At 28.0% G+C, this 27,464-nt stretch overlaps 1 protein-coding gene across 1 annotated transcript; it reads left to right on the top strand.

Moving 5' to 3' along the window:
• The first annotated feature begins 2,873 nt into the window (after positions 1-2,873).
• On the top strand, positions 2,874-26,652 carry LOC129965783 (serine/threonine-protein phosphatase 2A 65 kDa regulatory subunit A alpha isoform-like). Its single transcript, XM_056079963.1, has 16 exons — positions 2,874-2,962; positions 3,170-3,254; positions 5,944-6,034; positions 8,814-8,914; positions 10,732-10,873; positions 11,158-11,248; positions 13,174-13,321; positions 13,777-13,932; positions 14,799-14,913; positions 15,032-15,188; positions 15,615-15,837; positions 22,223-22,283; positions 22,368-22,522; positions 23,093-23,235; positions 25,160-25,251; positions 25,345-26,652. Exons 2-16 carry the CDS (start codon positions 3,171-3,173, stop codon positions 25,356-25,358), a joined length of 1,773 nt encoding a protein of 590 aa, XP_055935938.1. The 5' UTR covers positions 2,874-2,962; position 3,170; the 3' UTR covers positions 25,359-26,652.
• The last annotated feature ends 812 nt before the right edge of the window (positions 26,653-27,464 follow it).

The following is a 27,464-nucleotide window of genomic DNA, read 5'->3' as shown; positions in this document are numbered from 1 at the left end:
TTAAATATAACAGGGTAAATAAAGCCTTGAATTTTGAAAAAAAAAATAATGGAATATTATTTATTGACAAAAATTTTGATAATAATTTCGATAAACTTACATATTTTTTTAATTCAGAAATTCTGCTTTTTTCCCCCTTTATTTTTTGATACATTGAATAACAATCAAGTACTCGAGGGAATCAAGGATTTCGAAAAGTTATTTATTTACGATAATCATAGAAATAAGTATGATTATACTTAATTAATGAAAAAAAAACTGTTTTTTTATTTTTTAATTATTATAGTTCCTGGTTTTCCTTTTAAACAAAACAAAATATATTCGCCTTTCAAATAGTAGCTTAGTATTATATTAATAAGAAATTCAAGAATTATTTTAATTTCAATTTTTCAAATTAGCCAAGTTCGGCCATAAATCTATAAGAATTCTTCTATTTCAAACCCCTTTTTCTCAAATGTTGCCATGGGAAGGCATCATCGAATTACACTTGTTATCGACTTGTCCGGCGACAAATGGGTCCCTTTACACATAAGAAAATATGGAATTCCCCATCTAGAATATATGTATGTGAGAGAAAAAAAAGGGCAAGAACTTGCTTTTGCAAAGAATTGTCGGAATTTCCTGTGCCTTTTCTCAAACAAATAAACGAATAAATTTTACCTAACAAACAAACAAGCAAAAACTTTTGTGCAACGTTTAGTCGAGAGCACCATTCAGATTTTTATGACTATTGAGGCTCACGGCTAAGCGAAAGGGAAACTATCCCTCTATGCAGGAAACTAGATGTTCTGGCGAGAGATGACTAAACGATGCGCTTTTTTTTTTTTCTTTCTTTCTTTTTTTCTACTTTCGTAAAATTAAAGACTGTAAAAAAAAGGCATCTCATAGATCAGCAAAATAATTTTAAAAAATGAAAAATCCGAAATAAACCGATACTTGATATTATTTCAAAAATTTTCGAGTACTTTTTTGTAGCACCCTGTCATGGGAACTTATTCGCATGGGGCTCTATTTGAAATAATCAGTGAAATTTGGTCCTTGTAGGATGAAAACTGAACTGATTAATGTCGAATGAATGCCTCTAGGAGTTCTTAGGCAAAAGAAGTTTCGGGCCGCTCTTTCCTTCCTCCCCAACTTTCAAAATCAGATGTATCTTTATTGATTTTAATTTAATCTCTTGATTTTAGAATATCGCGTGTCAAATATTCAAAATTAAAGTAACACTGTAAAATGAAGTAAAGAAAAAAGGCGAAATTTTTAACTCAATTTAAATTTTATTCAAATGTAGAATTGGACATTTTTTTTAATTATAAAGCAACGTATTTTCTTAAGAATATAAAGAATATTAAAAATTGAATGATACTTGATTTCAATTAGAATATGTTCGAGTGCACTGCATTCGTAAATTTAATTAAGGTACCGATTTAATTTATTCTGAAAATAGTATAAAAAGCCTCGAAATTTCGAGGCCTCCTAAAATCTTGGCGTCCTACTTACTTCGTTTTTTTAATGATCCAGTTCTGTTGTCTACGGGTAAATATCTTTGCAAACCCAAACTTAGGCGCATCATCTGTTTTCCAAACCTTTAATTATGACAACCCTATTAATTCAAAATGTCCAATAAACAATTTACAATTGTTACAATGTGTTAACAATAATGTATGATTTTCAGTATATTCAACAGCATCGTGGAGATATCTTACATCTTGTGCTAATAAAGAATTCATAATTCTGTCAAGATCATCATTGAACAGAAATGATCCATTCAGTATGAAATACCAAAATATGTTGAGCTTTCTCTTCCTTTAGCCGTCCTTTCGTCAAAAATTATATTTATATTCATTGGTTCTGTTTTATATTTTTGTGCCATCTGCTAAATAATAACTTTAAAAGGTGAATAACAAGGCAATGTAGTAACAAAAAAATTATTTTGATCTCATTTGCAAATATTTCATTCAGATATTTTCTAATCATGGGAAACTTTGTATTCATTGTGTATTTGTTTATAATCTTATCTATCTGTTAAAATTATTTTTTTAAAAATTTTAACTTTCGTGAATAATTTTTCGCTGGCCATCGAAATGAAGAAAACAATAATTTATTCACAGTCTGTATATTGAACAGACGGTAAAAAATAAATAAGTAAAAAATTTATGTTCATAATATAGACATTAAATGGGCCATTCCTGATAAATTTTTGAATTCATACATATCTTGTTAGAGAGAAAAACGCTATCTCAAAATATGTTGTTGGATGTTATTTATTGATTGACTTTTATATGATTTGTTACGTCAAGAGTTGGAATCCTATTTCAAAAAATTAATCCATATATGTTTTTTTTTCTTTTATGTAAATATAATAATATGGATTTTTTATTTATGAAATGGAAGACTTGGGATATAATATCGGCATGTAGAGTATGCCACTCAAGTCACAGAGTGGATAGTACTGTGTAGTATTTCATTTCACGTAATGAGATAGATTACTATTTCATTCCAATTTAAAAAGTATTAATCAATTAAACTTTTGTTTAGTAACTTTTCAATCTTATTTTAATTTTCATATCCTTGAAGTTTAATAAAATGAAAATATCTCATTATTCACCTTAGGTTTTTACTTAAGACTTCACTGTGAATATAAAGACCTGAAAATCGGTATTGTCTCAAATTCAAATAAACCTTCTGCCAAAACTTAATTAATTTATTTTTAAATATTATTTAAGTTACTTTTTCACTTTCTTAAGTTCTCTAAATTAATATTTGAAAATTTATGTCTTTTTTGAACTGCGCCTTCTAGCGAGAAAATAATAATACGTTTTGAATCTGTATTTTTGTATTATTTTTTATATCGAATATATTGACATCGGTAAAATCAGTTCTCTTACAAATTGTTTCTACATGACTTCGTAGGGCTTGCCGTTTGTTACTTGAAAATTCGAGATAAAATTTAAAACTATATCATGTAAGTGGAATTCCGAAATTTTTTTGATTTATTAATATGTTTCTGCCTTACATTTCATCTTTTCAGTTGTAGTCTTGCAGTTTATTGTACTGATGATTGTGATTAAGCCTAGTTGTTGAAATTCGCTTTCAATGTACATGTAATACGTAGGAACGTTATTAACTACTAATATCTGATGTTTTTCTAATGTGCAAATTAATTTTGCAGAATGGCTTCTAGTGATTCTAATACAGATGATTCATTGTATCCAATTGCTGTCCTTATTGATGAGCTACGAAACGAAGATGTCCAGGTAAGTAACTATTGTTTTTATTTCATCAGTTTTTCAACCCGAGTTCGATCGTCTGTGATCTTTGATTGTGCATCCTTGTTGATATATTTATAGTTAACGAAATTGTTTAAATTTTATAACTTTTTGTAAATTATTCTAGATTTAAAAATAGATTTTGTTATTTGATACCGCCTTTAATTTTTTCTATTCTAGAGTTTGAAGATCTTATTTTCTTTAGGTTGTTTACAGGTGTGAGTTTTAAATCAGTTAGCGTAGCTAATATTGACAAGAAGTGTATTAAAATGTCTTTAAAAAAGTATTAAGATAAGCATTTTATTACGAAATTAACCGCTTATTATAAATATAGAAATATATTAGATGTGCTCACCGGAATAAAAAAAAAGTATTTTTTATAAATTAATATTGTATTGCTAAAATCCAAACGTAATTTTATAAAATTATTTTCTATAAATTGTATAATTAATGTCTGTTATTACTTACACTTAGAAGAAAAAATATTTAATTATTAGTGATTGTTAAAATTATATTAATATTTTAATTAGAATTGGCTTTTGTATTAATGATTGTTTTATTACTTTTCGTATTTATCTTATTAAAATTATTTTGTCGGTAATTATGAATTTTAATTCCGTTTTTTCAGTAAAATTCAATGTTTCTTCAATGCAGAAGTAGGATAATTTATTGAAATAATTAGAAGCAGAGTAATTAGGTTTTGCCTTAAATGTAAAACTGCTTTAAAAATAATTGAGTATATGATAATTGATTTAGTTTTTTCTAATTTTAAAGAATTCTGCTTATTTGATTGTTTTCTAATTTTTTAAAATATTTTTATTTAATTTATATGATATGTAAAAAAAAATCCGTTTGATTGTGAATGCAATTTTATGGCTATATAAAAAGTTTGATATTTTATTGCCACAAGATTGAATTATGCAAGATTTTTTTGTGTTACTTTTGCAATTTTTGAATATTAATTTTAGTGATATTTTTTAGTGCAACAAAAAAAAAAAAATTATGTATTTATTTAAATAATACAATTTTAAATGTATATTAGATAGAAAAATTAATCATTAGATTATGGCTCTACAAAGTTTGAAATATCTTCTTGAAACAATGATTTTGGTGATGATACAGGAAAGTACTTTTTTCCTTTTAATGAAGTAATTATTTGTGATCCTTTTCAATTACTGTGTACGTTTGTTTTTGCCTTTATCAGCAGTAATGAAAACTCATGTATACTGTGGTACAATAATATTGGAAATAATATTCTACAGAGTGATTAGAAGGTCATGAAATTAACAACATTAGGAAAATATAATTTTAGTTTATAGAGCTTGTTAGTTGCAAAATACATACTGGTATAGTCTGCAGGAAAAAATTTCCTCATTTTTTTATGTATTTTTGCTAAAAAAAATATGCATAAAAAAAGGAGACATTTTAATGGATATTCTTCATTTTAGCAGTAATTGGATATATCACAATCGTGAGAGTAGTTCTTCTTGAATTATATATTCCTCTTATGCTTTCATTTTCAGTTAATAAAATAATTCAATAGAAAAAAAATATTTCTCGTTTGGGTTAAAAATATTTATTAATTATATATGAAGCTGTTTCTTTCTGTTTTGTTTTATTAAATTCCCTGAAAAATGTTTTAATTAGATTATGATTTCAATAAAAAAATTCAATGGTTATAAAAGAAATTTGATCATCCTTTCAATGATAATGCTGTAGGAAATCTAGTAGCATATCCTGTTGCACAAGCTTCCTGGCATTCTAATTTTATTAAAACATTTGAAGGGTTATGTAATTTTTGTGGTTTTATTTGACTAATTTCTAGATACTTCATTATGGATGTCACTTGTGAATCAATAAGAAAAATGTAATGTCATTTTGACAATTCTGCCAAAAAATTTCAATTTTTTTCTGCCAGCGGTCATTAATTTGATACTTATAAGTATTCTTATTGTGATGAAACATTTTAATATCGTATTTAAACATGCTATTTTTGACAGAATAGTATTTATAGGTAACTTTTCTATTTAATGCAAATTTCTATATAAAATTGCAATCTTCTATTTAAATTCACTATAAAAAAAATGTTTAATTTATAATTTCTAGAAAAAATTCAATGGTTATAAAAGAAATAAATATGGTCCATCCCTTACATTGAAAATGTTAACTGGTTAAAAGAATTAAGTAACTGGGTTATTGTCATAATTTGTTATTGAAATGTTTTTATTTATTTATGTACACAGTTAATGTTTACTTGTAAAACAATAGATATGTTAACTCTTCCTTTTTCTCATGCTTTATCATACTCAGAACTAGATGAATTCTTATCTCTGATGAGATATTAATTTCAAAAATAGAAGACTAGAATCCATTATTTATGTTACCTGAATATGTGATTGTTGTTTCTCAGTATTTAGATGCAATATAGCTTAAGCATTGATTATCATTTGAGCAGTTACTGGATATTTGAATATTAAAACATTCCAGAGTTTTTGAAGATTTTTGTGATGAAAATGAATAAATATGTGAATTTGGCATGTTTGCCCAAGTCATTAACAGAAGTTCAATATTTTCTATTTAATTTTTTTAGTGTCTTAGAATAACATTTTCACAACCTATTATTTGCATTATTGTTAGTTATTGTCAAAATTTATAAATAATTATTTCTATATTTTAGCTGAGGCTCAATAGTATTAAGAAACTATCCACAATAGCATTGGCACTGGGAGTTGAAAGAACAAGGAGTGAATTGATACCATTTCTAACAGGTATGTTTTACATAATTTTCAGTTTAGGAATTTCATAAAACTTCAATTTATTTAGATATTTTAATGCAGAATGAAATTTTTAAAAATTATTTTTCAAATCTATTCTTGAATTAAATTTTAAAATTGCAATATAAATTTTTATAATACAGTAATTAGACTTTTATGTAGCTTATTGTTATATAATTTTTCTCTTACTTTCAATTTTTTGCCCTAATTTTTAAGTATGAATTTGTTAACAAAAATCTAAAATTCATTTACTTTTGAAATATAGTAGTTTGTTGAAGGAAATATATTTTGTTTTAAACTCGTACTTTTAAGTTATGCGAAACTATCATTCTTATATTTGGAAAAGAAACTATATGAATAATTTTCCTATGTGATTTCTAAGAAACATGTTTATTTAGCTATAAGATTTGACAACTGCAATATTTCCCCCCATTAGATTGCAAAGGATTATTAACAAAAATAAGAAATATTCTGGTAGAATTGTAGTTTCAGTTTAGAATTCTTTTTGGGAAAATAAAAGTTTGGGGGGGAAGCAAAAATTGCTTTTTCATTACAAATTATATAGCTATTTTTTATAATTTAGTTTTTCATCTGTAGATCTTCTTGACCATTTGAGTGAATTTCAATATTTGAAGGTACCTATGAATTGCGCTGTACTGCTGTTATTTATAATTTATTTTGAGCATGAATTTTATTTGTTTACGTTTATTTAATCACAGACATGCTGTAAAATATTATCAAAACAAAGATAGATTATTCAATAGACAAATGAATCTGTTGAATGTTTTGAAAGGTGTTCAAGGAAGAAAGAATAAATTGTTTCATTGTGCTTGCATATATGTAGATGATCAGAACATTGGAAGATTGACAATAACAGAAATTTGCAAGTTTTTCTAGGCCAATTTTTATTAAAGAAAAAGAAAAGAAGTAAATATTTCAAATAAGTGGAGAAAAAAAATACTATCATGATAATAAGATACATTTGCCTCTTTATTGAGATATTCCAAACGAATAAAAGATTTCTTGCTTTTATTCACTTGAATTTCATAATTATAAGCTACATATTTCTGATTAATCTGTTAGAGCAGAATTAAGTTTTCATAATAGAATTGATCATTATTACTTTTAAATATATTGTCAAATATACCATAAAGTTTCACGTTTATATAGGAAAATTGAAGTAAATGCTGGCTGGGGTCAATTTTATATATTTTAATCCAGTAATGTCAATATTACTGGACTATTTCAGATAATTGGGGCAGAAATGATTGAATCATGTTCAAAAGAAATATTCCTGATTTCCAGACCAGAATATTATTCATCCTATTGGACAATAATAGGTTTTCTTATAAAATTAGTAGCTTTGATGATTAGTGATTAATCTTAAGGTTTAGGCATTTGAGAAATAAGGAAGCCAATTTTTTTCAAATGGACAACTTTATATTGTTTTGCCTAGAGCCAGATCACTTGAAAGCGTTATCGAAGTTTTTCCAACCAAGGAGGTATACAGTTACGTTTATACAGAAGTATTGTGAACATTCATATAACCCTTCTGAGGTTGCTTATTATGTTATTTATATTGTGACCTGAAATTGTATTAGTTTTTTAAATGTTTATTGGTTGCTTTAAAGAAAAGGAATCAATATATTGATTATTTAGGTAACTGTATATCCTTAATTTGAAAATCAGCTCTACATTTTATTTTTTTTTACTGTTGTAATTTTCTTGAATGGTTTTATTTGCCTCATGGATTTTTTTTCACAATATCTTCATTTAACAAAAATTGCTCTTTTGAAAGCCAAAACATTGTATTCTATATCAATTTAGCATTTTTCCTAATTTACAAAATTGACAACAATATATATATATATAACTGTGCTAAAATATACTAAAAGAATTCCTTTATTAATAAATCTAAATATATTTTTTTAAAAAGATTTTCTTTAAATCTCTCTTTTATCTTATACTTTCATAATTTTGTTTGTTAGTTACTTTCACTTTCTAAATGTTTACTAAAAATTAGAAGAAAAAAAAAAATTTTTTCCAAGGCTAAAACATTTTATTCGGTTTTGATTTCTATTAAAGCATTAAGAGCAAATGAATTTAGCTCTGCTATAATTATAACCTCCCTCTCATGGTAACTGTCCTATGGAGATAGTATCTTCATTGATTCAATAATTTGAGAGTGAATCAAACATGGTTTGTATAGCAAATCTACACAGATTGTTTTAGATTGTTTTATTGTTTTATAATCCTTCGGAAGTTAGTAGCCACAAGTGGGAAAACCTTTTAGGTTTTATATATATAATATCTATTTATTGTAACATTTTCCTACACTTTGTGTTAGATAACTAAATGTAGTTCATTATAGAGTTTGTATCTTGCAAGTCTTGATAAAAGAGCTTATTTGATTTATAAAATTTATTTTTGGTTTTCTATAAATTAATGAAATAAAAATCTAACTTCTACAGAATAATTTAAAAAGTGCATATTGTTTAAAATCTTTGTACTTATATGCTTCTATATATATTTTCTTCTATTTTTCAAAAAAAAAATCAAGAAAATAAAATTTTATTCTCAGATGTTTTAATTTTCAGATATTTTGCTTCCCCCCCCCCCTTATTTGACATTGATAATTTTTCCATTGTTATCTTTTATTTTGCAAGGGATACAATTTAAAAAATAACATCCAATATTCTTTTTCTGGATCGTAATGCTGTAAACAATATTATTTACTTATGCTTGTGATTAATATTGTACAAATGTTTCATAGACACAATATATGATGAAGATGAAGTTTTGTTAGCTCTGGCTGAGCAGTTGGGCACATTTACACCTTTAGTAGGAGGACCTGAATTTGTGCACTGTCTACTGGTAAGCAATTTGCTTGTCTTCAAATTATGCTTATTTATTATTAATAGTATTCAGATCTTGTTTATGCACTTTTTTTCATTGCTATCTATTTGCTATTGTTGATATATGTAACCTATACTAACAGTAAGTAACACTATTAAAAATATAATTTTAATAGTGTATTTTGTAAATACTCTATTTAGAATAAATGGTATTTTTTTTAAAGCTAACATTGGTTTAACTTAAACAATTTATTTTATTTTTATGCTGGAATATTTTTCTCTTGTATTATAAAAATGCTGTTTTTAGGGGATTATAATTTTTTTAAAAATTATCAATATACAATTTTATAATGTTCTTATTATGTACCATGCAATCTAGATTTTATTTTTTGGAAGTTTATTTGTATGGTACTTTGATTCTGTTTCTTAAATTCTGAGTGCAAAAAACATTGAAGAATTCGGTTAATTAAATGTTATTAATTTTTAGTTAAGAAAAATTTATTTAGTTGATTATATGTATTTATTAAATAACTTTATGCTAAATTATGAACAATTCATTTTATATATATATATACACACACCTTTATTTTTCTTTAAGAAGATGATTCTTGTGTCGTTATATGAAGATATAAGATAATTATAAAATGCTTATTATTTATTATTATGCAAGTATTTTAGATTCTTTATATAATTTAAATTGATTTTGAAATTCTAATTAGAATACTTTAATGTATTGTTTTTTAAATGTATAATTATTTTAAATTTGGGGTATTTATATTGTATTTAAGGAAAAAATGCTCTAATTATTATACTTGTTATTTAGAATGTTAATTGTTTTTGCATATTTAAATTATTTTAGCAAATAATCCAAGTATCAATAATTGGTTTTAGTTTTCTGTGTCAAATAATTGATTTAATAAAATCACTTCTTATCAACATCTAATTTTAATGATGTCACACGTAGTTGTAATTTTAATCCATCTCTAAAATTGGAACAATATATATAATTATTGAATGGTGAACATCAATTTCATCTTATTTTTGCACCTATTTAGAATTACAGATTTTGTCTTTTGTTTCAGAATTATGTAAAAAGTTTGTAGGCAAATACTTATGTAAAAAGTTGTTTTATAAAACAACTACTGATATAAAATTTAAAAAGTATAAATGGATAGTTTTATGTTCAGATGTAACAATGGGGGTGGGGGACTACTAAAATTATTTGCTGTTGATTAAAAAGAAAAAAAAAAAAAAAAGGTAAGACAATTATTTGATATATAAGTTCAAAGCAAACTATTAGTGTGCCATTTGAAATGAATTTGTATTTAAAAAGTTCAGAGCTACAAAAATTAAATCAAATCTATTATCCCCCCTCTCTCTTTCAAATTTTAAAGGTTTTTGTGTAAAAATAGATTTAATATGTTTTAATGTAATCTTGATGATAGCTGTTTATTATGAAATTTACCTTTAATTGTTATTGAGGCGTCGATTTTTGATGCGTAATTTTCAATACATTACTCCTTCAGTGATTCTCCCCCCACTCCCTCAAGAACTTGTGTATTGAAAAAGTTAATAAAACACATAATAAATAGAAACCAACTTAAATTCCATTCACATGAAATTATTTTTGTGGAATATTAATCAATTGTCATATTTGTATTCTTCTCAGATATTGTTAATGAATAAGGAGTGACTTTTGTAATATGTATTAATGTAAAGCAATCTGATTAACAGTTGCAGTTAGATTAATAGTTTTCTTAATTGAAATGAGAGGTTGTATTAGATTTTTATTTGTCTTAATTTTATGGATTTTATATGATTGCTTACATATTTCAGCCTCCACTTGAAAGTCTCGCTACTGTGGAAGAAACAGTCGTTCGAGATAAAGCTGTTGAATCTCTGAGAAATATTTCTCAACAACATAGTTCTGCTGATTTAGAGCAATATTTTGTACCATTAGTAAAAAGACTTGCATCAGGTAAAATTATATTATTATAATTTATATTATATTAAAGCTATGCTTTCTTATAAGGGAGAACTTCCCCCCATATAGAAAATTATTTCATTTTTTTTTTTAATTAAATAGTTTAAAATAAATGTTAGAATCTTAGATCTCCTTCTCTTCTGCTAGATATTTATGTATTTGAAATACAATCAAAACATTCATTTAAGCAGTTGTCTTTTGAGTAATAACTATATTTTGAGTTAATTTATGGACTTTTTTATCCCTCTTTTTTAATCTTATTTTTATTTTTGTTATAGGAGACTGGTTTACATCACGAACTTCTGCTTGTGGATTATTTGGTGTTTGCTATTCCAGGTTATCAGCCCCCTTAAAAGCTGAATTGAGAAAGTAAGTATTTTAAATCGGCGTATTCTTTATATTGCCTTATAAGTACTTGTAAATCTTTAACTTTTTTCCATTTGCTAATCTTATTTACCATGCTTGTTTGTTCTTTCTAACTTTTTAAAAAAATCTTTATACTTAAAGAGTGATATTGAAAAAAAACTATTAAAATTAATTTTTTAAAGACATGAATTACAGAAAATTATCAGTGTTGCAAGATTTCCCATGAAAAGGAAACTATTTAAATGCATTACGGAAATGTATTAAAATTACCTAAGAATTATACCCTATTTTTGTTGTTGAAAATAACTAGGTAAAATGCACTGACTGTTCTCTCACTATTCTTTTTCTAATTTTGACTCTTTCCTCCCAGAATTGATTCTGAATATTGGAGTACTAGTGTATATTATGCCTTATTTGCTCTCAGACAATTAATTATAGCATTCTAATAGCTTTTAGAAAACTTAAAACTGTTGAAGATTCTGTTCTCCTTTGTAATCTTTTATTGCTTTTGAAAAGAGTAAACATTTCACAACTTATCAATTTAATATATTAAAAAAAAACCTTTTTTGAATTCCTAATTAATGCTTTTATATTTTTTAATAACTTAAGATAAATAATAGCAAATTGTTGGAATTTTTAAAAATATTTTATATATTTAATAAGGGAGCTGCTACAGTATTCTTTTTGTAAATATTATATATATATATATAATATCTTAATATATATAAATTACGTGTCACGTTGTTTGTCCGCGATGGACTTCTAAACTACTTAACCGATTTTAATCAAATTTGCACACCGTGTGCAGTTTCATCTAACTTAAAAGATAGGATAGCCCTTTTTTTGAATTTTTAATTAGAATTTTAATTATTAATTAAAAACTAACTTTCCCGCCAAAAAAAATCTTTTCATTTTCCCCACCGCCAAATGAGTACAGCTTCAGTTTTTTTTTCCCAACAGTCATAAGGCTAGGCTTAAGATTTTTCGGCTGATTATTTGAAACGATTCTATTTATTTTCTTAATGTTTGATGCATTTAAAATTAAACATTGTTAATGAACCGATCTTTCAGATTCATTCTTAAGTACTTTTGAGTTAAAATAAAACAGAATAAAGGAAATTAAAAATGTCTAATCTGCATAGCGTTACCCCAACTGGCGTAGAAAAACTCGCGCATTTGCGTTCCGTAACTGGCGTTGAAAATTCACGCATGCGCATTGTATTATAATTGTTTACATTTCAACGGAAGCGGACTCGATTTAAATTATTTTTAGGTTCGTTGCATGTTTTTGTAATTAAATTGTATTTAAGTTAGTTATATATTTTTTGTATACGCTTATAGTTTTAAGTACATCGTTTTTTAAGTAGTTTTTTTTAACCTGTTTTCAACCGATTATTTTAAACGATTCATTTTATTTTCTTAATGTTTGATGCATTTAAAATTAAACATTGTTAATGAATCGTTCTGGTCATGATGAATCTGAGAATATTTTGTTGACAAATTCTTGAAATATTACATAAATTAGGAAAGATATTCTTTAGTGCCCATAAAGTTTAAACGTTCAGTGACTCTTTTCAGTAATCATATTACAAAAAAATACTTTGTTTCAGTAAAAAATATTATTATATTAATTGCAGATTAATCCTTTCCACTTTAATTTATAGTATAAATTCTACAGGAACTAACAGAAAATTAGAGAGATACATATTACGTTGTGACTGAAGGCGTTTATAATATTATGAGTGAATTATATATCAAAATTTGAAGTTTTAAAATATTTTGATGAAGAAGCTATTAAAGTAGGAATTGCATAAAAAATTTAATTATTAAAATTTTAACGAACATTAAGATGGGCGAACCGGCTGGTCGCCAAAGGCGGCTAGTATATATATATATATATAATTTTTTTTCTTTTCTTTTTCTCCTAGTCATTTTCGCAACCTTTGTCAGGATGATACACCAATGGTTCGTCGAGCTGCTGCTAGCAAATTGGGAGAATTTGCCTATGTTGTGGAATTGGACTATGTGAAATCTGATTTGATTCCATTATGGGCAAATTTAGCTCAGGATGAACAGGTATTTTGTACTTTGAAAAATTTTTAGTAATTTAATTTATCTATCAGAGAAAGATTATTTGGCTTATTAAGATTTTGAATTAAGAATTCTTCTTAGCATTTATTTATTTTTAAAAACAATGAAAGATTCCAAAAAGACTAAAATAATATTGACTATCTCATTTTAATCATAATCGTAACTATATTGTGTTATGAACATTTCCTTGTTACATTTTTAATTTGATTTTGTATTTCAAAGCTATACATTTAAATTGTGAATTAAAAAAGCTTTCATTGCATCAGCTCTTGTCGATGTAAGAAACTTGTAAGGAAGCGATATCTTATGAGAAAGAATAGAAAGCTTATTATGAATATATAAAATATATTGTAAAAAAAACTGATAATTAAGTTTTTTTTTGTTTTTTTTTGCCATTATTGCATGTAGTTATGAATCCTAATTATCTTTTCCTTATTTAGGACTCTGTTCGATTACTTGCTGTGGAAGCTTGTGTTTCTATTTCCGAACTTCTACCCCAAGATGATATTGAACAATACGTAATGCCAATTTTGCGCCAAGCAGCAGAAGACAAATCTTGGAGAGTCCGCTATATGGTTGCAGACAAATTCAATGAAGTAAGGAGATTTTCTGATTGGTGTCTTTTATATTTAAAATGAATTAACTAAAACAAATTTTAGCATTTTTATCTGGAGCTTATTGCTTTTAATAAAGATTTTTTCAATTGTCTCTTTTATACCTTTCACACCTCTGTTCATTGTTGGTTCAAAAAGTCATATTTTTTTTCTGAAGGATCTATAATTATCCTTTTTAAAAATTATGCGTTGATATTTGGAACTGCTTTGAATTTTCTAAAAGAAGAATGATGAATAAAAAAAAAAAAGGAAAGAAAAAAAAACACATAGTGTACAAATTTTGTACAAAGGTTTAGATTTAAAAATATGCATATTTAATATAATAAAACAAAAGTACCTTTTTGATTTAAATGTTAGAAATGGTTCATAACTGTAGATCTTCAATACTGAAATGCCATTGCAACATTTTTTTTTCTTGTTCATACATCATTTAATTATTTGTATACCTAAATTGGTTATTAAGACATTATTATGAATAAATGTAACTATTTTGTCCTGCTGTGCATTTGGGAAAAATAATAAAGAAAAGAAAAATAAGTTATTTTTCAAAAATTTTACTGAATTTATATGTTTTATTATTATTTCCCTTCTGTGTTAAAATTTCCAATTAACATTTTTCGTCGAAGTCTTTTACAAGATCAAAACATATTGCTAGTTTACAGTGTATAATATTTATGAAACCTTATTCAAATGATTAATGGTCAGCAGTGAGAATAGTTGCCAACTAGTGTTGAGTATTTGTAAGATTATAAATTCATTTGCAAATTGTTTTGATATTTACTAAAGTTCATGTTCTGTTGCATTATCTTAGTTTTAAACTTATTATTTATATCCTTTTGTTTTTGCAGATTCAAAAGGCAGTGGGACCTGAAATAACAAAAACAGACCTTGTGCCTGCTTTCCAGAACTTGCTGAAAGATTGTGAAGCTGAAGTTCGTGCTGCTGCTGCTCATAAAGTAAAAGGTCAGTGATCATTACGTATATAATAAAGACATCATTATGAAGAATTTTATTATGTATGTGTAATATTGAAAAAATGACTTCAAGGACATGAAATTTACTGTAATTTTTTTTCTTAAAGACTTTTGCCAGAATCTGCCAACAGAAATCCAAGAACCAGTAATAATGAATAATATTCTTCCTTGTATTAAAGAGTTAGTTGCTGATGCCAATCAACATGTAAAATCAGCTTTAGCATCAGTAATCATGGGGTTGTCTCCAATATTAGGAAAACAAAAGTACGTATCTGTTTAGTTTAGTTATTTATTATTTCAGTGCAAAAGTATATTTTTATTGCTACAGAATGATGAATAATTTTTGCAGATGATGTAATTTTTCTGTAAATTCTTGTTACTGATTTCCATTAAAGCCATGAAATAATATTTGTTGACTAAGAATGAATTCCAGATAGAGTTGATATGAGTGGGGAGCAATATAAGAGAAGTCATTCAAATTGGGAATTTCCAGTTCTTTTATGCATTATAATACTCTATGCATAATGTTCTAAAACTTTATTATATTTATATTTGGGAATATTTATGAGACATTTTCTATAAGCATGAAGGTTTTGATTTAATTTAATGCTTCTTTATATATCTTAAATTATTATTTCATATGTTTATATTGAATGAAATTAAAATTTGAAAACATTTTGCCTTTTTTAGCACTATAGAACATCTTCTGCCTCTATTCTTATCCCAACTTAAAGATGAGTGCCCAGATGTGCGGTTGAACATCATTTCTAATCTGGATTGTGTTAATGAAGTAATTGGCATAACACAGCTCTCTCAAAGCCTTCTTCCTGCTATTGTTGAGCTGGCAGAAGATAGTAAATGGAGAGTGAGGCTAGCTATCATCGAGTACATGCCTCTTTTAGCTGGACAATTGGTAAAGTATTTTAGATTATGTGTTTGTTTGTTTTTTAATTTACTTTGCTCTTTGCTGTTTGTATTTGAAAATTTTATGAGTTTTTAAAATTTTTTCATCTCTTTGCAGTTTTTAAATATAAAATTTAATTATAATAGAGTATTTATGAATCAATATATGGATTTCCTCAACTTTCAAATACCAGCTCTTTTTTGTTTTACCATACTTTTGAATCTTGCATATCTGCTCTTATTTATAGCTCTGTTGGCAAATAAAAAAATGTTTTAACATTTTAATTTAATCATTCTCTTAAATTAAAATGAAATTAATAAGATCATATAAGTATAGTCATGATATAGAGGAGGTAAAGAGGAAGTGGCAGTGTTTATCACACCATCTTAAAAAAGTATCGCTCAAAAGAATTAATGTACTTTTATAGATTTTTAAGTTAAAGATTTCATAAAGGGTCTCTTTATATTGAAAGTTGAACAACAAAAGAGATCACTCGTATTCCTCATTGGATTTCAAAAGTTATTCTAGGAAACCAAAATTCTTTTGGTCTGCAATTCTTTGTATTGAAATTATGAGCTAACATAGTTTTAACTTTGATTATAGTGTTAAAATAAAATCTTGGACTTCTATTCATATCTTGAAAAATTATATCATTATTGACCTGAAGTTTTTTTTTTGTTGTTGTTGTTATTTATGATTAAATATAATTTGTAATGCAATATAGTTTTTTAAAATTGAGAATTAAAAAAGTTTTTTTAAATGGCAACACATCTAAACTCGGATATAGATTAAGGAGCAGGGGTGTTCAAATGAAAAAGGTACAAAAACAACATAACGGTTAACATATTTGCCTATGCCGCTATGGGAGAACATAGTGAGACATCTAGGGATGCAATTGGAGTCTCCAGCATAGGTTGGAGCATGTGCAGGAGAGAGCAGAGGCTCTTATTAAGAGCTCTGTCCAATTAATGTGGCAGGGCATGTGAAGATATGATGGCATTCTCATTACAGAATTTGATTATTGTGGAGAAGCGTGGTATCTGATTTCTGATAGCAAGTGTTACACTGGCCGCTATTCATTGCTGGATGGTCGCCATATATGAGGCAGACTGTGTGTGTCAAACAAGTCGGTGGGAAAATGGAGTGCCGTTTTTGTGCAGGCCGTGAGAGTTTGGTTGATGATCTGAGACCGGGCCAGGCAAACACAGTCATCACAGCCAATCTCATCGACAAGGTGGAGTACCTAGTGAGAAGTGGTCATTGTGTCGCATTGCGACTGTTGGTGGTGAAGGTGGATGTCAGTGTTGGAAAAGTGTGGACAATAGCTCACGACAGGAAGGTGTGCACGCAGTGGGTTCCGAAGCAGCTGACCGACTAGCACAAGGAACTGTGTATGGGGCTTGCATTTTAACATCTGTTTCAGTGTCATGAAGACCCTGCTTTCCTGGAGCGGATTTCACAGTTGATGACAGCTGGTACCTTCACTACGAGCCAGATACAAAGCAGAACAGCATGCATTGAAAGCATACATCGTCATCTCCCCCTAAAAAGTTCAAAGCCGTGGCGTCAGCAGCAAGGCGTTGCTCACCCTCTTTTTCATTGTCCAAGTTCCGCTACTTCTTGAATTCCTTGAGCACAAAAGAACCATTAACTCCAATGTTTACTGTGAGAACATTCCAAAGACTTTGCAAGTCAATCAAGAACAAAAGACCGGGACTACTCGCAGAGGGGTGGTTCTGCTCCAGGGTCACACTCATGGAACTGGCCAAGTTCAAGTGGGAGCTGCTCGACTATCTGCCTTGCAGCCCGGAGATGTTGCGCTGGGATTTTCATATGTTTGGTTCCCTGAAAAAACATCTGAAAGAGTAGTGGTTCAATTCGGATGGTAAACTCAAGGATGCTGTGATGGACTGGGTCTCGTCATGGCCACAGGAATTCTGGGAACAAGGAATCCTTTGGCTCGTTAATCACTGGGATCATCGTGCCCACACCTATGGTGTATACTTTGAATAAATATACTTTGAATAAAGTCTTCATTTATACTCACAGTGTCGTTTTGTACATTTTCATTTGAACACCCCTTCTATATAAGGTTATACAAAATTTCAGTTCATTTCTATGAGGAATTTTTCCATGATATGAAGTTTTCTGTATTGACTTTTAAAATAAAGCATTTAAGGGCACATGTATAAATGTCAGCAGCTTTTTCTATGGCATTCAAATAAAAAGCTGCATCAAGCATTTCTTGTAATAAATATTATGTTCCTTATTGTTGCAAGAATATATAGTGCAGTGCAATAATATTTTATTAGTAATTGCTACTTTTAAATTTGGCAATCTCTATCCTTGTATCAAGCTAGAATTCTTACTTGTTGGCGGAATGTGAGGAGTCAGTGAAAAATAACCGCATTATTTTCTGTTAAAATCTTTGAAAGATTTTTCTAAAAAAAATTGCAAACATATTAACGAAATTATATCTGTTTATTATTAACTACCAGTACCCGTACAGCGTTGCCCGTGGCATAACATCTAAGAGGAAAAATTAGCTTTAGACTTAAGTCTGACCTCCACCCGATATGGCATGGGAATGTCATGCGGGATGAAAAAGATATTTAGAAATCATCAAAAATAATTACAAAAAAAAAATTATAGCACATATTCGGAAATATTTAGAGTCAAGTTTTGATATACAGTCATTTGGCGCCTTGCGAGGTTGGCAATTTTTCGTTGGCGCTTTGTTTGGGGTTACTTTTTTTTTTATGTTACTGTATGCTGCTGCATTTTGATCTTTCTTGTTCATTTCCCTTGATTTTTTTTCCTGCTGCACATACTTCTGCTTACCTTCATCATTTTCGATTAAGTTTTTTTTTTTTTTACTGCATTTATTGACTTTTTTTTCTATATGTCTGTTAATTTGCTGCAGTGTTCCTCGGAACCTTCAAACTGGAAACGCTATGGCTGTCGTTCGCGCCACATTCAGCCATTTCATTAAAATTTGGCGATAAACTATTTTTTGTTTCAAAATGACTGTATATCATTGCTGTTCCATATTTAGACTGTTAAAATTGTTTCAATTTTTCCTTGTAAACCACATATGCCTTTTGATTTATCTTTCCAATTTAAAGCTGGGCTAAGCTTTGATATACAGTCATTTTCCACTTTGCGAGGTTGGCAATTTTTCGGTGTCACTTTTGATGCCGTTCTTGCCACAATCGGCCATTTCTCTAAAATTGGTGATTAATTTTTATTTTTTGGCAAAAATGACTGTATATCAAATCTGTTCCTAAAGCTGAACAATATGGACAGATTATAGACACTATTCCTATTGAAACCAAGGCATCATTTTTGTAATCCACACATGGATCGAAATTCAGACCGGTGTACTCCTTTTTGGACCAAATATTGGGAACGTTTGTTTTTTCACTTCTCCTGTGTATCAAATTTAAGTGTCTTTCTCTGTCAGCAGACAGGCAAGTTTCATCCTGTCTCTGTAATTCAATTGCAGAGCGATTTAAATAGAGACGGTTACTTCGCTCGGCAGAAGATTCTCCTTTGAAGAAAGTGTGGATATTCTTTCTCTGAAATTCGCTAACCTAACGTTCCTCTACATTTTCATTATTGTGCAACAAATGAAGCATTTTAGCATTTAATGTGCTCCGGCCAAGGTAGAATTTCCTTCTTTTGGGGATAATGAGATTTTGAATCGCTGTTTAAAATCAGATGTAAACAAAGAAATGTATCGCATATGAATACCACAGCTTTTGCTATTTGCTCATGCAAAGTTTGAGATTTTTGCTCACGCTCGGATAAGTGCAAAGTACAGATACTGCTGCTTTACGCATGTGCGAACCATAGTAGAAAAATAATTAAAATCGCAATTATAAAACTCTTTTTCTTTTTTTATTTTGATATGACTTCAATATACTAATACCTTCCCCAATACATGCCCTACAAAATGGTACAAATATCTCTAAAATTAGTTAAGTATTTCTCGAGTTTTTAGGGTTTTTACATACCGACGCTATGCTTTCAGGAGACTTCATTTTGTTCTATATATAGATACATAATGAAATCCATATTTTGTAACAAAAACAGGACCATTTCAATTTAATTAATATCATGATATTTTTTTTGTGTATTCAAGATTTCTTACAAAAAACAATTTTATAAAATTAATCTCTCATAATTTTAACTATAACACAAGATATGTCCTCTAAATAGGCTTTATTCTGTTAATAATTTCTTAATCAGTAGCAATTATATCTAAAAAAAATTTGTAGAAAATCTCATGAACATTGGCAGAGTCTTTAGAAATTTTAAGAAAATTATATTGTGAATGAGAGGTAAATATATATAGTAGCATTAAGGGTTTTGGTTTATTCATCTCTTCTCTATAAATTAGTAATTACTTTAGTAATCAAAAGTAATTTCTAAAATTTGGTTAGGAACAAATAGTGATCTGACAGGGAAAAAAAAAAAAAAAAAGGTTAATAAGTGAATAGTGTAAATTTATACAAAAAGTATTTGAGACGTTAAAAATATTGTGAAGTCATCATACAGGGTGTGTCTAAAAAAATTCGGTGAATGCATATATATCTCAAAAGCAACACTAGTGAGAATTGCGGCCAGGTAGGGAAGATGCCTATGGAGAGATGCCACTTAACAGGAAGTGCAAGAAATTGAGACAGAATAATCTGATAAGGGCAGTCGAACAGCTTGTGTGCGAAAACTCACGTCAGATTGAAATGGGGAAATGGATTAATATGAAGTTTTGTTACAAATTGGGGAAAATAGTCACAGAAATGCTTGCATCAGTATGGAATCAATGCATCAGTATGGAACAGACGCTGTTAGCAGAAAATGTGTTTACAATTAGGTTCAAATCTTTTTGGGAGGAAAAGGAAATCATCCATGATGAACCATGTTCGGGTCAACCCTCATCAAGTGAGATAACTGACAACATCTAGCGGGTGCAACAGATGCTGCTGCAAATTCACCGACTTTCTCTATGATTGATATTGGAGGAATTGGGAATTACCAAAGACATCACCATCATTCATTAAGATTTGGTAGTTTTCGTTTCAAGCCGACCAACCAGCAAAAAGGAATCCGCATGCACACTGTTGGGAAATTCATTGTCACTTGTGGCCAAGATCCATTGTCACATGATACAAAAGCTACGGCTACCAGTATGATCCAGAGTCGAGGTGACAAAGTATAGAAGGGTACTTACCCTCTCCCCCCCCCCCCCCCCAAAAAGCAACATGTGGAAGTCCAGGATTAAGACACTCTTAATTGCATTTCTCAACAGTAGTGGCATAACACACCAGAAATTTGTCCCAGAATTCTATGAGGCTGTTTTGAAGCGGTTTATTGCTATACATCCAACATGTTCGCCCACAGTTGTACAGGACTGATAAGTGGAGTCTGTTCCATGACAACTTCTGTCCCCAAACTGCGATATGTGTACACAACTTCTTGGTCAAATGCTGTGTAACTGTCCTTACACGTCTACTGTGTAAGGACTCGCCTGATCTAGCACCTGAGGACTTCTGTTGGGTTTCTCGCTTCAAGGGGATCCTGAAGGATACACATTTTGCAGACATACCAGATATCCAACAACATGCGACATCTGTGCTTCACACTTTCCTAAAGAGGCCTTCACTGACTCATTCCAACAGTTTCGTCAGCAATGTCAAAAGTGTATTGTGGCCAATGGATGTTACTTTGAAGGAGAATAACGGTGCTTTGTTCTCGTGATGTGTTTGTTTCAATTCACTGTACTTCTCAGATGCACTTTGTATAAAAGATGAATTGATATCAAGAATGATAAAATTTCGTTTTTGAAATCTGCAGTGCAAAAGTGCAATGTCTAAATTAGTTATATCTTTCAACTGATGTGAAAATATGAATCAGCAAACATCTGCTACAATTCAGCTTTAAAAAAATTAATAAAATATGAAGTTTGCAACCGCATAGTTATATATTGTTCAAGAGCTCTTCAATCATAATTAATTATTGAAATTGATTTAAATAATTGATTTACTAACAGGGAGGGAAAATGCATTTGCAAATACAAGATAAAAAAAAAAGTACTAAATAGAAAGGGGGGACTCGGTACTATTTATATCACCGTGCATAAGTATATCTAACATTCATGCTTGTTTAAAAATACCAGGCTGAAATTCTAGGTTGGATATTAATGCCACGATATATTGAAGATCATGAAAGTAATGATAATTCTAGAAATTCCTGTCATGCTTTCACTCAGTTTCTATCCAAGCACATCAGTATATATTGACAAATGTTGAATATTTCAACAAATTACTTTTCAGTTCTTTTATTTCATAATTGTTATTCCATAATAAAATAACATATATAATTTTTCTTTTAGGGAGTAGAATTTTTTGATGAAAAATTGAATACACTCTGTATGACCTGGCTTGTAGATCATGGTAAGCATCAATCCATTTCTTTTTATTTTAATTATTATTCTTATCACAAATATAATTATTAAAAATTATTTTCTCATGTTTCAGTATTTGCTATTAGAGAAGCAGCTACCCAGAACTTGAAAAAGTTAGTAGAAAAATTTGGTTCTGAGTGGGCTGTCAATACAGTAATTCCAAAAGTATTAACGATGTCTCAAGACCAGAATTACCTACATCGTATGACATGTCTATTTTGTATAAATGTAAGTAAACTGTTTTTATTGTAGAAAACCCCTTGTAAAATATCTCTTGTATGTTTTATAAATATCCTTAAATGCAGTTTCATTTTTATAATATTAAAATTTTGTTTCAGTAAGAAAAATGAAGTTACTTCATTTCTGTACTTTTTTTTTTAATTGCTGAAAAATAATTAAATTTTAATTCTTGTTGTTTAATAAATATTAGGCATTGATATTATGGGCTTCCTACTTAACTTATTTCATTATTATTATAATCAATGTTTGAATTTTTCTGCTCTGTCTTTTTAAGTTAGAATTATTCTCACAATGTATTTCAAAGCCTTATTAATTCTGATTTCTGACCATTAAATAATTTTATATAATAAAATTTATTAATTATATGTTATTTGAATCCTATTTAGAGTATTTTCTCTTTTTAATTTTTTTTTTTTTTCTAGAAGAAAGTAAAAGTTAAATCATAAAAATCATGTTTAAAAAATTTGTGAATTTTTCGACAGTGCATTTTATTATATAATGTGCAAGATCATAAATTGTTGGATTTTTTTAAACCTATCATCTTTATTGATTTTCTAGGTTTTAGCTGAAGCTTGTGGTCCAGATATAACAGTCAAGTATATGCTGCCTACTGTTTTGAGTCTGGCAAATGATAATGTTGCCAATGTACGGTTCAATGTTGCTAAAACTTTACAAAGGATAGGGCCTGTGTTAGACAATGCGTAAGTTGTTATTCTCTTTGTTTTATAGTTACAGCATGTGTTTATCAAAGTATAATAATGTTAAAATATGATTTGATTGAAGTGATTAATATTTTATGCATGTAAATTTACATATGTAATAATCAGTAATTTCGTACTATAAAAAAGGTTCTTTTAACTTTTAATCAACCTCAGTTTTTTATGCTGTATAACTTCGTGAAATGTAATTTTAATATACAAAAGAATTTTAATAGAAGAATTGGAAACGTTTTTTGTTTGCATTATGTGTGTTTGTCACTCTCCTGCAAACATAAATAATTGAATGACATTTTATAAAGTTGACAGATTTCGGTATTTTAAAATTAAGCATGCATTGACAAATTATTTAAAACTCTTTAAGTAATTAAAAAATTACTTCAAATATAAACCTATAATCTGAAGTATGACATGATAATAAAAATAAATTTTTTAAATACAACATTATCTTCATTTTTGTAATAAAAAGTTGCTTTTGTAACCAAACTAAGATTACAAATTCATAATATTATATCAATCAATACATAATGCTAGATACATTTGATTTGAAAAAAAACTGCTCAAAAATAAAATATTTTCAAAATGCAAAAATCTCTTTTTTTATTAACTAAAGGCTATGTTGTGAAAACCAATTCAGTTGTTGAGTTGGCTACTGAACATTTCAGTAGTAAATGAATGGTAAAAAAATCTATTGTAACAACCAATGTTTAGTTAGTTTTGGAAAATTGTTTAAAATTTAAGAAAAAGATCATAAAACAACATGAATATTGTTGAAAAACTAATATTTTTCATTTAAAAGTGGTGTGATTTTTTTTTTTTTTTCAGTAATATGTTTTTAAAATGCTGAACTTTTGACTAATTTTAAAATAATGGAAAAATTCCTTTGTGGGCACTTACTGCTTAAGAAATACAATGTGTTAGATATGGTAGTTCTGAATCCAGCAGTCTGTTAAGCAGGATTTGTTTGGAATAAATGCAAACAACATAACTTTTATTAGGTAGGATCTAGTAACAGTTATTTTTTTTTGCCTATGATGAATAATAACTTTAAATGAGGCGTATAGGATTTGCATATTGTTTTAATTTTAAAGTGTGCATGGTATGATGTCATCTTCCATGTAAACAAACTTTATCCCTCTATACGATAAGAAAAAAGTATGTAGCGCAAGCTGATATAAAGGGTAAAGTAAATGTCAACAGCCTCCACAAAAGTCAATGCTGATTAAACTGTTGAGAAGGTGGAGGGGAATGATGGTTTAAGATTAATATGCAGATTATTTATAACTTACAGATATGACATATTTTCACAGAAATTCAGATATTGAGTTTTATTATTCTTGAATCAATTAGTTTTCTCTTATGAAATTATTCTGCAATATTTTTAATACCTCAAACATACTTATTTTCTTCTTGGTATTTATATTTAATACAGTCAATTATTTTATGAAGTTCAGATATTTTGTTCCAAACCTGAATCAAAAAGTTAAATATATATATATATATATATATATATAATATATATATTAGTTCTGACGTTATTTGAATCAAGTGAATGTAACAGAAAAAGGCAAATACAGAAATGCAGTTTAACTATTGACTGAAAAGATGGGGAATGATGAACACGATTTACTATATCAGCATTGCCATTGCATAGTCAGATGGGGGGGGAGAGAAAAATTGAAATTTGGAAAATTTATTATGTGTTTCAGCATGGAAATAATGGTTACCAAACTAAATTGTTACAAAATTAATTGTTGAATAATTTTGCTGCTATCTAATAAAAGTTAAATAAATTTATTAGAATGAAGTGTAAAAGTAATTTATAATTTTCTAAGTATTGAAAATACAATTTATCTTTATTTAATTTGTGAGTATTTTTCTAATTTTTTAAAAAACTTTTTATACATAGGGCATTAGAAAGTCAAGTGAAACCTTGTCTTGATAAATTGAACAATGACAATGATATGGATGTCAGATATTTTGCTTCTGAGGCTCTAGCAGGTAAATAAAAATTTCTTTGGGTTATAAAGTTTTATTTCACTTTTGTAAATGTATCAATTGCTTTAATTAAAACATTTTTTTCTTTATTTTCAGTATTGGGAGCTTAATTTTCTCTGCTAATCTGATGAATGCTTTTATTTGAATTTTTGTCTTCAAAAAGTGGTTCGAACTCATCATTTCTTTATAACAATCACTCAAATGTGGGAAAATTTCCAACAGCATAGCTATATACCACAGTGCAGGCATTGTCAGCAACTGGGAGTGTATTAATCCATCTGTTGTTTGCCCAGCATTTTTTTTTGTCTGAGTGCATGAATTGTTTTAAAAAAAAAACTCCATAGTCCCATTGTAGCTTTAATTATATTAAAATTTCTGAAATTTGCAATTCTCATTCTTTTTTTGCTGCCAAGTTTTTATCAGACCATATAAGTAGTATTTATTCAAAAAATTATCTCAATTTTCTGATTTTTTTTTCAAAAGATATTAATATATATATATTCCCCCTGCTTATGCATTATTATAAGTAGAAAATGTTTCTTATTTGGTGAAGTTTTCTACACTTGTTTGGGAGTTAAGTTTAATTGATGAATATCAATGAAAGTTCTTAAATAAATATTCAGTGTGTGTGTTTTATATATTTATGCTGTTTTCACCTTTTCCTACTGCATAACCTAGATGGATGCTAATAACGCTCATATGAAAAGAAATTTAAAAAAAAAAGGGGGAGAAGGTCAATTCAGAAATTAGTGTTCATTTGGATTTATCTGTCTAACCAATATTGTAAATTATTAAGCTGAATGTCATTTAGTGGGATTATTTTTTCTATTCATTATAAGAATGTCGTTTTTAGTTCTTAGAACTGTGGTTTTACATTGATACATTTGTAGTTATATGCCATCTAAAGCATTGTTTTGATTTTTCATTTGTATGTGGGCCTGACATCATTTTATTACTTCGTAATAAATTGTCTGCTGTTTGCAATTGCATTTTGGTATCTTTGTTATTTATTACTGAAGAACTAATATTTCTGTCAGTGGAAACTTTGTCAAAATAATTGTACAGTGTCAAACTTCAGATCTAGAAAAAGCTTTATTTTTGTGCGATTTTCTATCGTACAAGTTAACCAGAAAATGCTGTATAGCTGGAAAACTCATAGATGACATCTAGAAAATGCTGGACCATTTTAACCTGGACTCACAACCTGTAGTACTACTTAATAGTTTTCTCAGTACTAGTATGGAATTTAAAACAAAGTATCCATATTCTGATGTAACTATAAATAAAATGACATTTCTGTGTTCATTATTTTATCCGATTCTGTATATCTTGTGGAAATATTAAAATGTTCAGTTATTGACTATAATTTGTGTTTAGTAAATATGTTGAAACGTTTGAATCAAATTGACTCATATTATTTTTACCTCTTCAAAAACTGGAAATTTTTATTTATTGCATTATTTCAATAATTGTTTATCCCCAATAAGGCAAAATTTTCTTTTGGAAGTTATTGAATTTGACTATATAAATCTTTCATACAATTTTTCTGTTCCATTTTCTCCTCATTCATAGTAAATAAATGTCTTGTTTAAACTAATATCTATCCCCATACACTTATTTATGTATTGTCTGACACATGCTTAAATATCTTTAGAATCTACATTTCACTGTGTAAAAAAAAGTTTAAAAAAAGTTCAATTTTTCTATTTAAATAAAGAATCTGAATGAACAATCTTGTTTATGTAGTGTTTAATTTATATAATTTTATCCACTTGTAATAAATCTGGGTTATAGATAGTGAAAATTGTTAATCATGTGCATAATTGGAACATGCCTATTGTATATGATTTTTCTCATAAAGGTTATAACGTATCCTTTTATAATCTTTGTGCTGATTTTATTTAATTCTATTTGGAAACAAATAGAATTAACATGGAATAATTAGCAATCTGAAATTAATCAAAAGGTAACTTTTGATTTAGGGTTGTAATTGAGAAAAAATTAATATTTTCTTCTTGTCTGAACTTTTGTGCATATAAATACTAAATCACAGTGTTATCTATAGTATCATACAACTCTATTGGTGAGAACTTGAAATTGCATAACTAGAAAAGAGAAAATTATTATTCTCTAGAAGCGTAAGTTTTTAATTATTAACAGAACATGGCGTATATGTGTCCAGTGTTAATAATTATTTAAAAACAAACTGGAGATTT

Source organism: Argiope bruennichi, chromosome 4, assembly GCF_947563725.1.
Source record: "Argiope bruennichi chromosome 4, qqArgBrue1.1, whole genome shotgun sequence".
Taxonomy (NCBI): domain Eukaryota; kingdom Metazoa; phylum Arthropoda; class Arachnida; order Araneae; family Araneidae; genus Argiope; species Argiope bruennichi.
This window is presented reverse-complemented; position numbering and strand designations above follow the sequence as displayed.

Excerpts from the sequence above, each read along its gene's own strand:
- LOC129965783 (XM_056079963.1), top strand. The coding sequence starts at position 3,171 with ATGGCTTCTAGTGATTCTAATACAGATGATTCATTGTATCCAATTGCT. Across the intron at positions 6,035-8,813 it reads ATTGATACCATTTCTAACAG|ACACAATATATGATGAAGAT; the intron begins GTATGTTTTACA and ends AATGTTTCATAG. Across the intron at positions 11,249-13,173 it reads TTAAAAGCTGAATTGAGAAA|TCATTTTCGCAACCTTTGTC; the intron begins GTAAGTATTTTA and ends TTTTTCTCCTAG.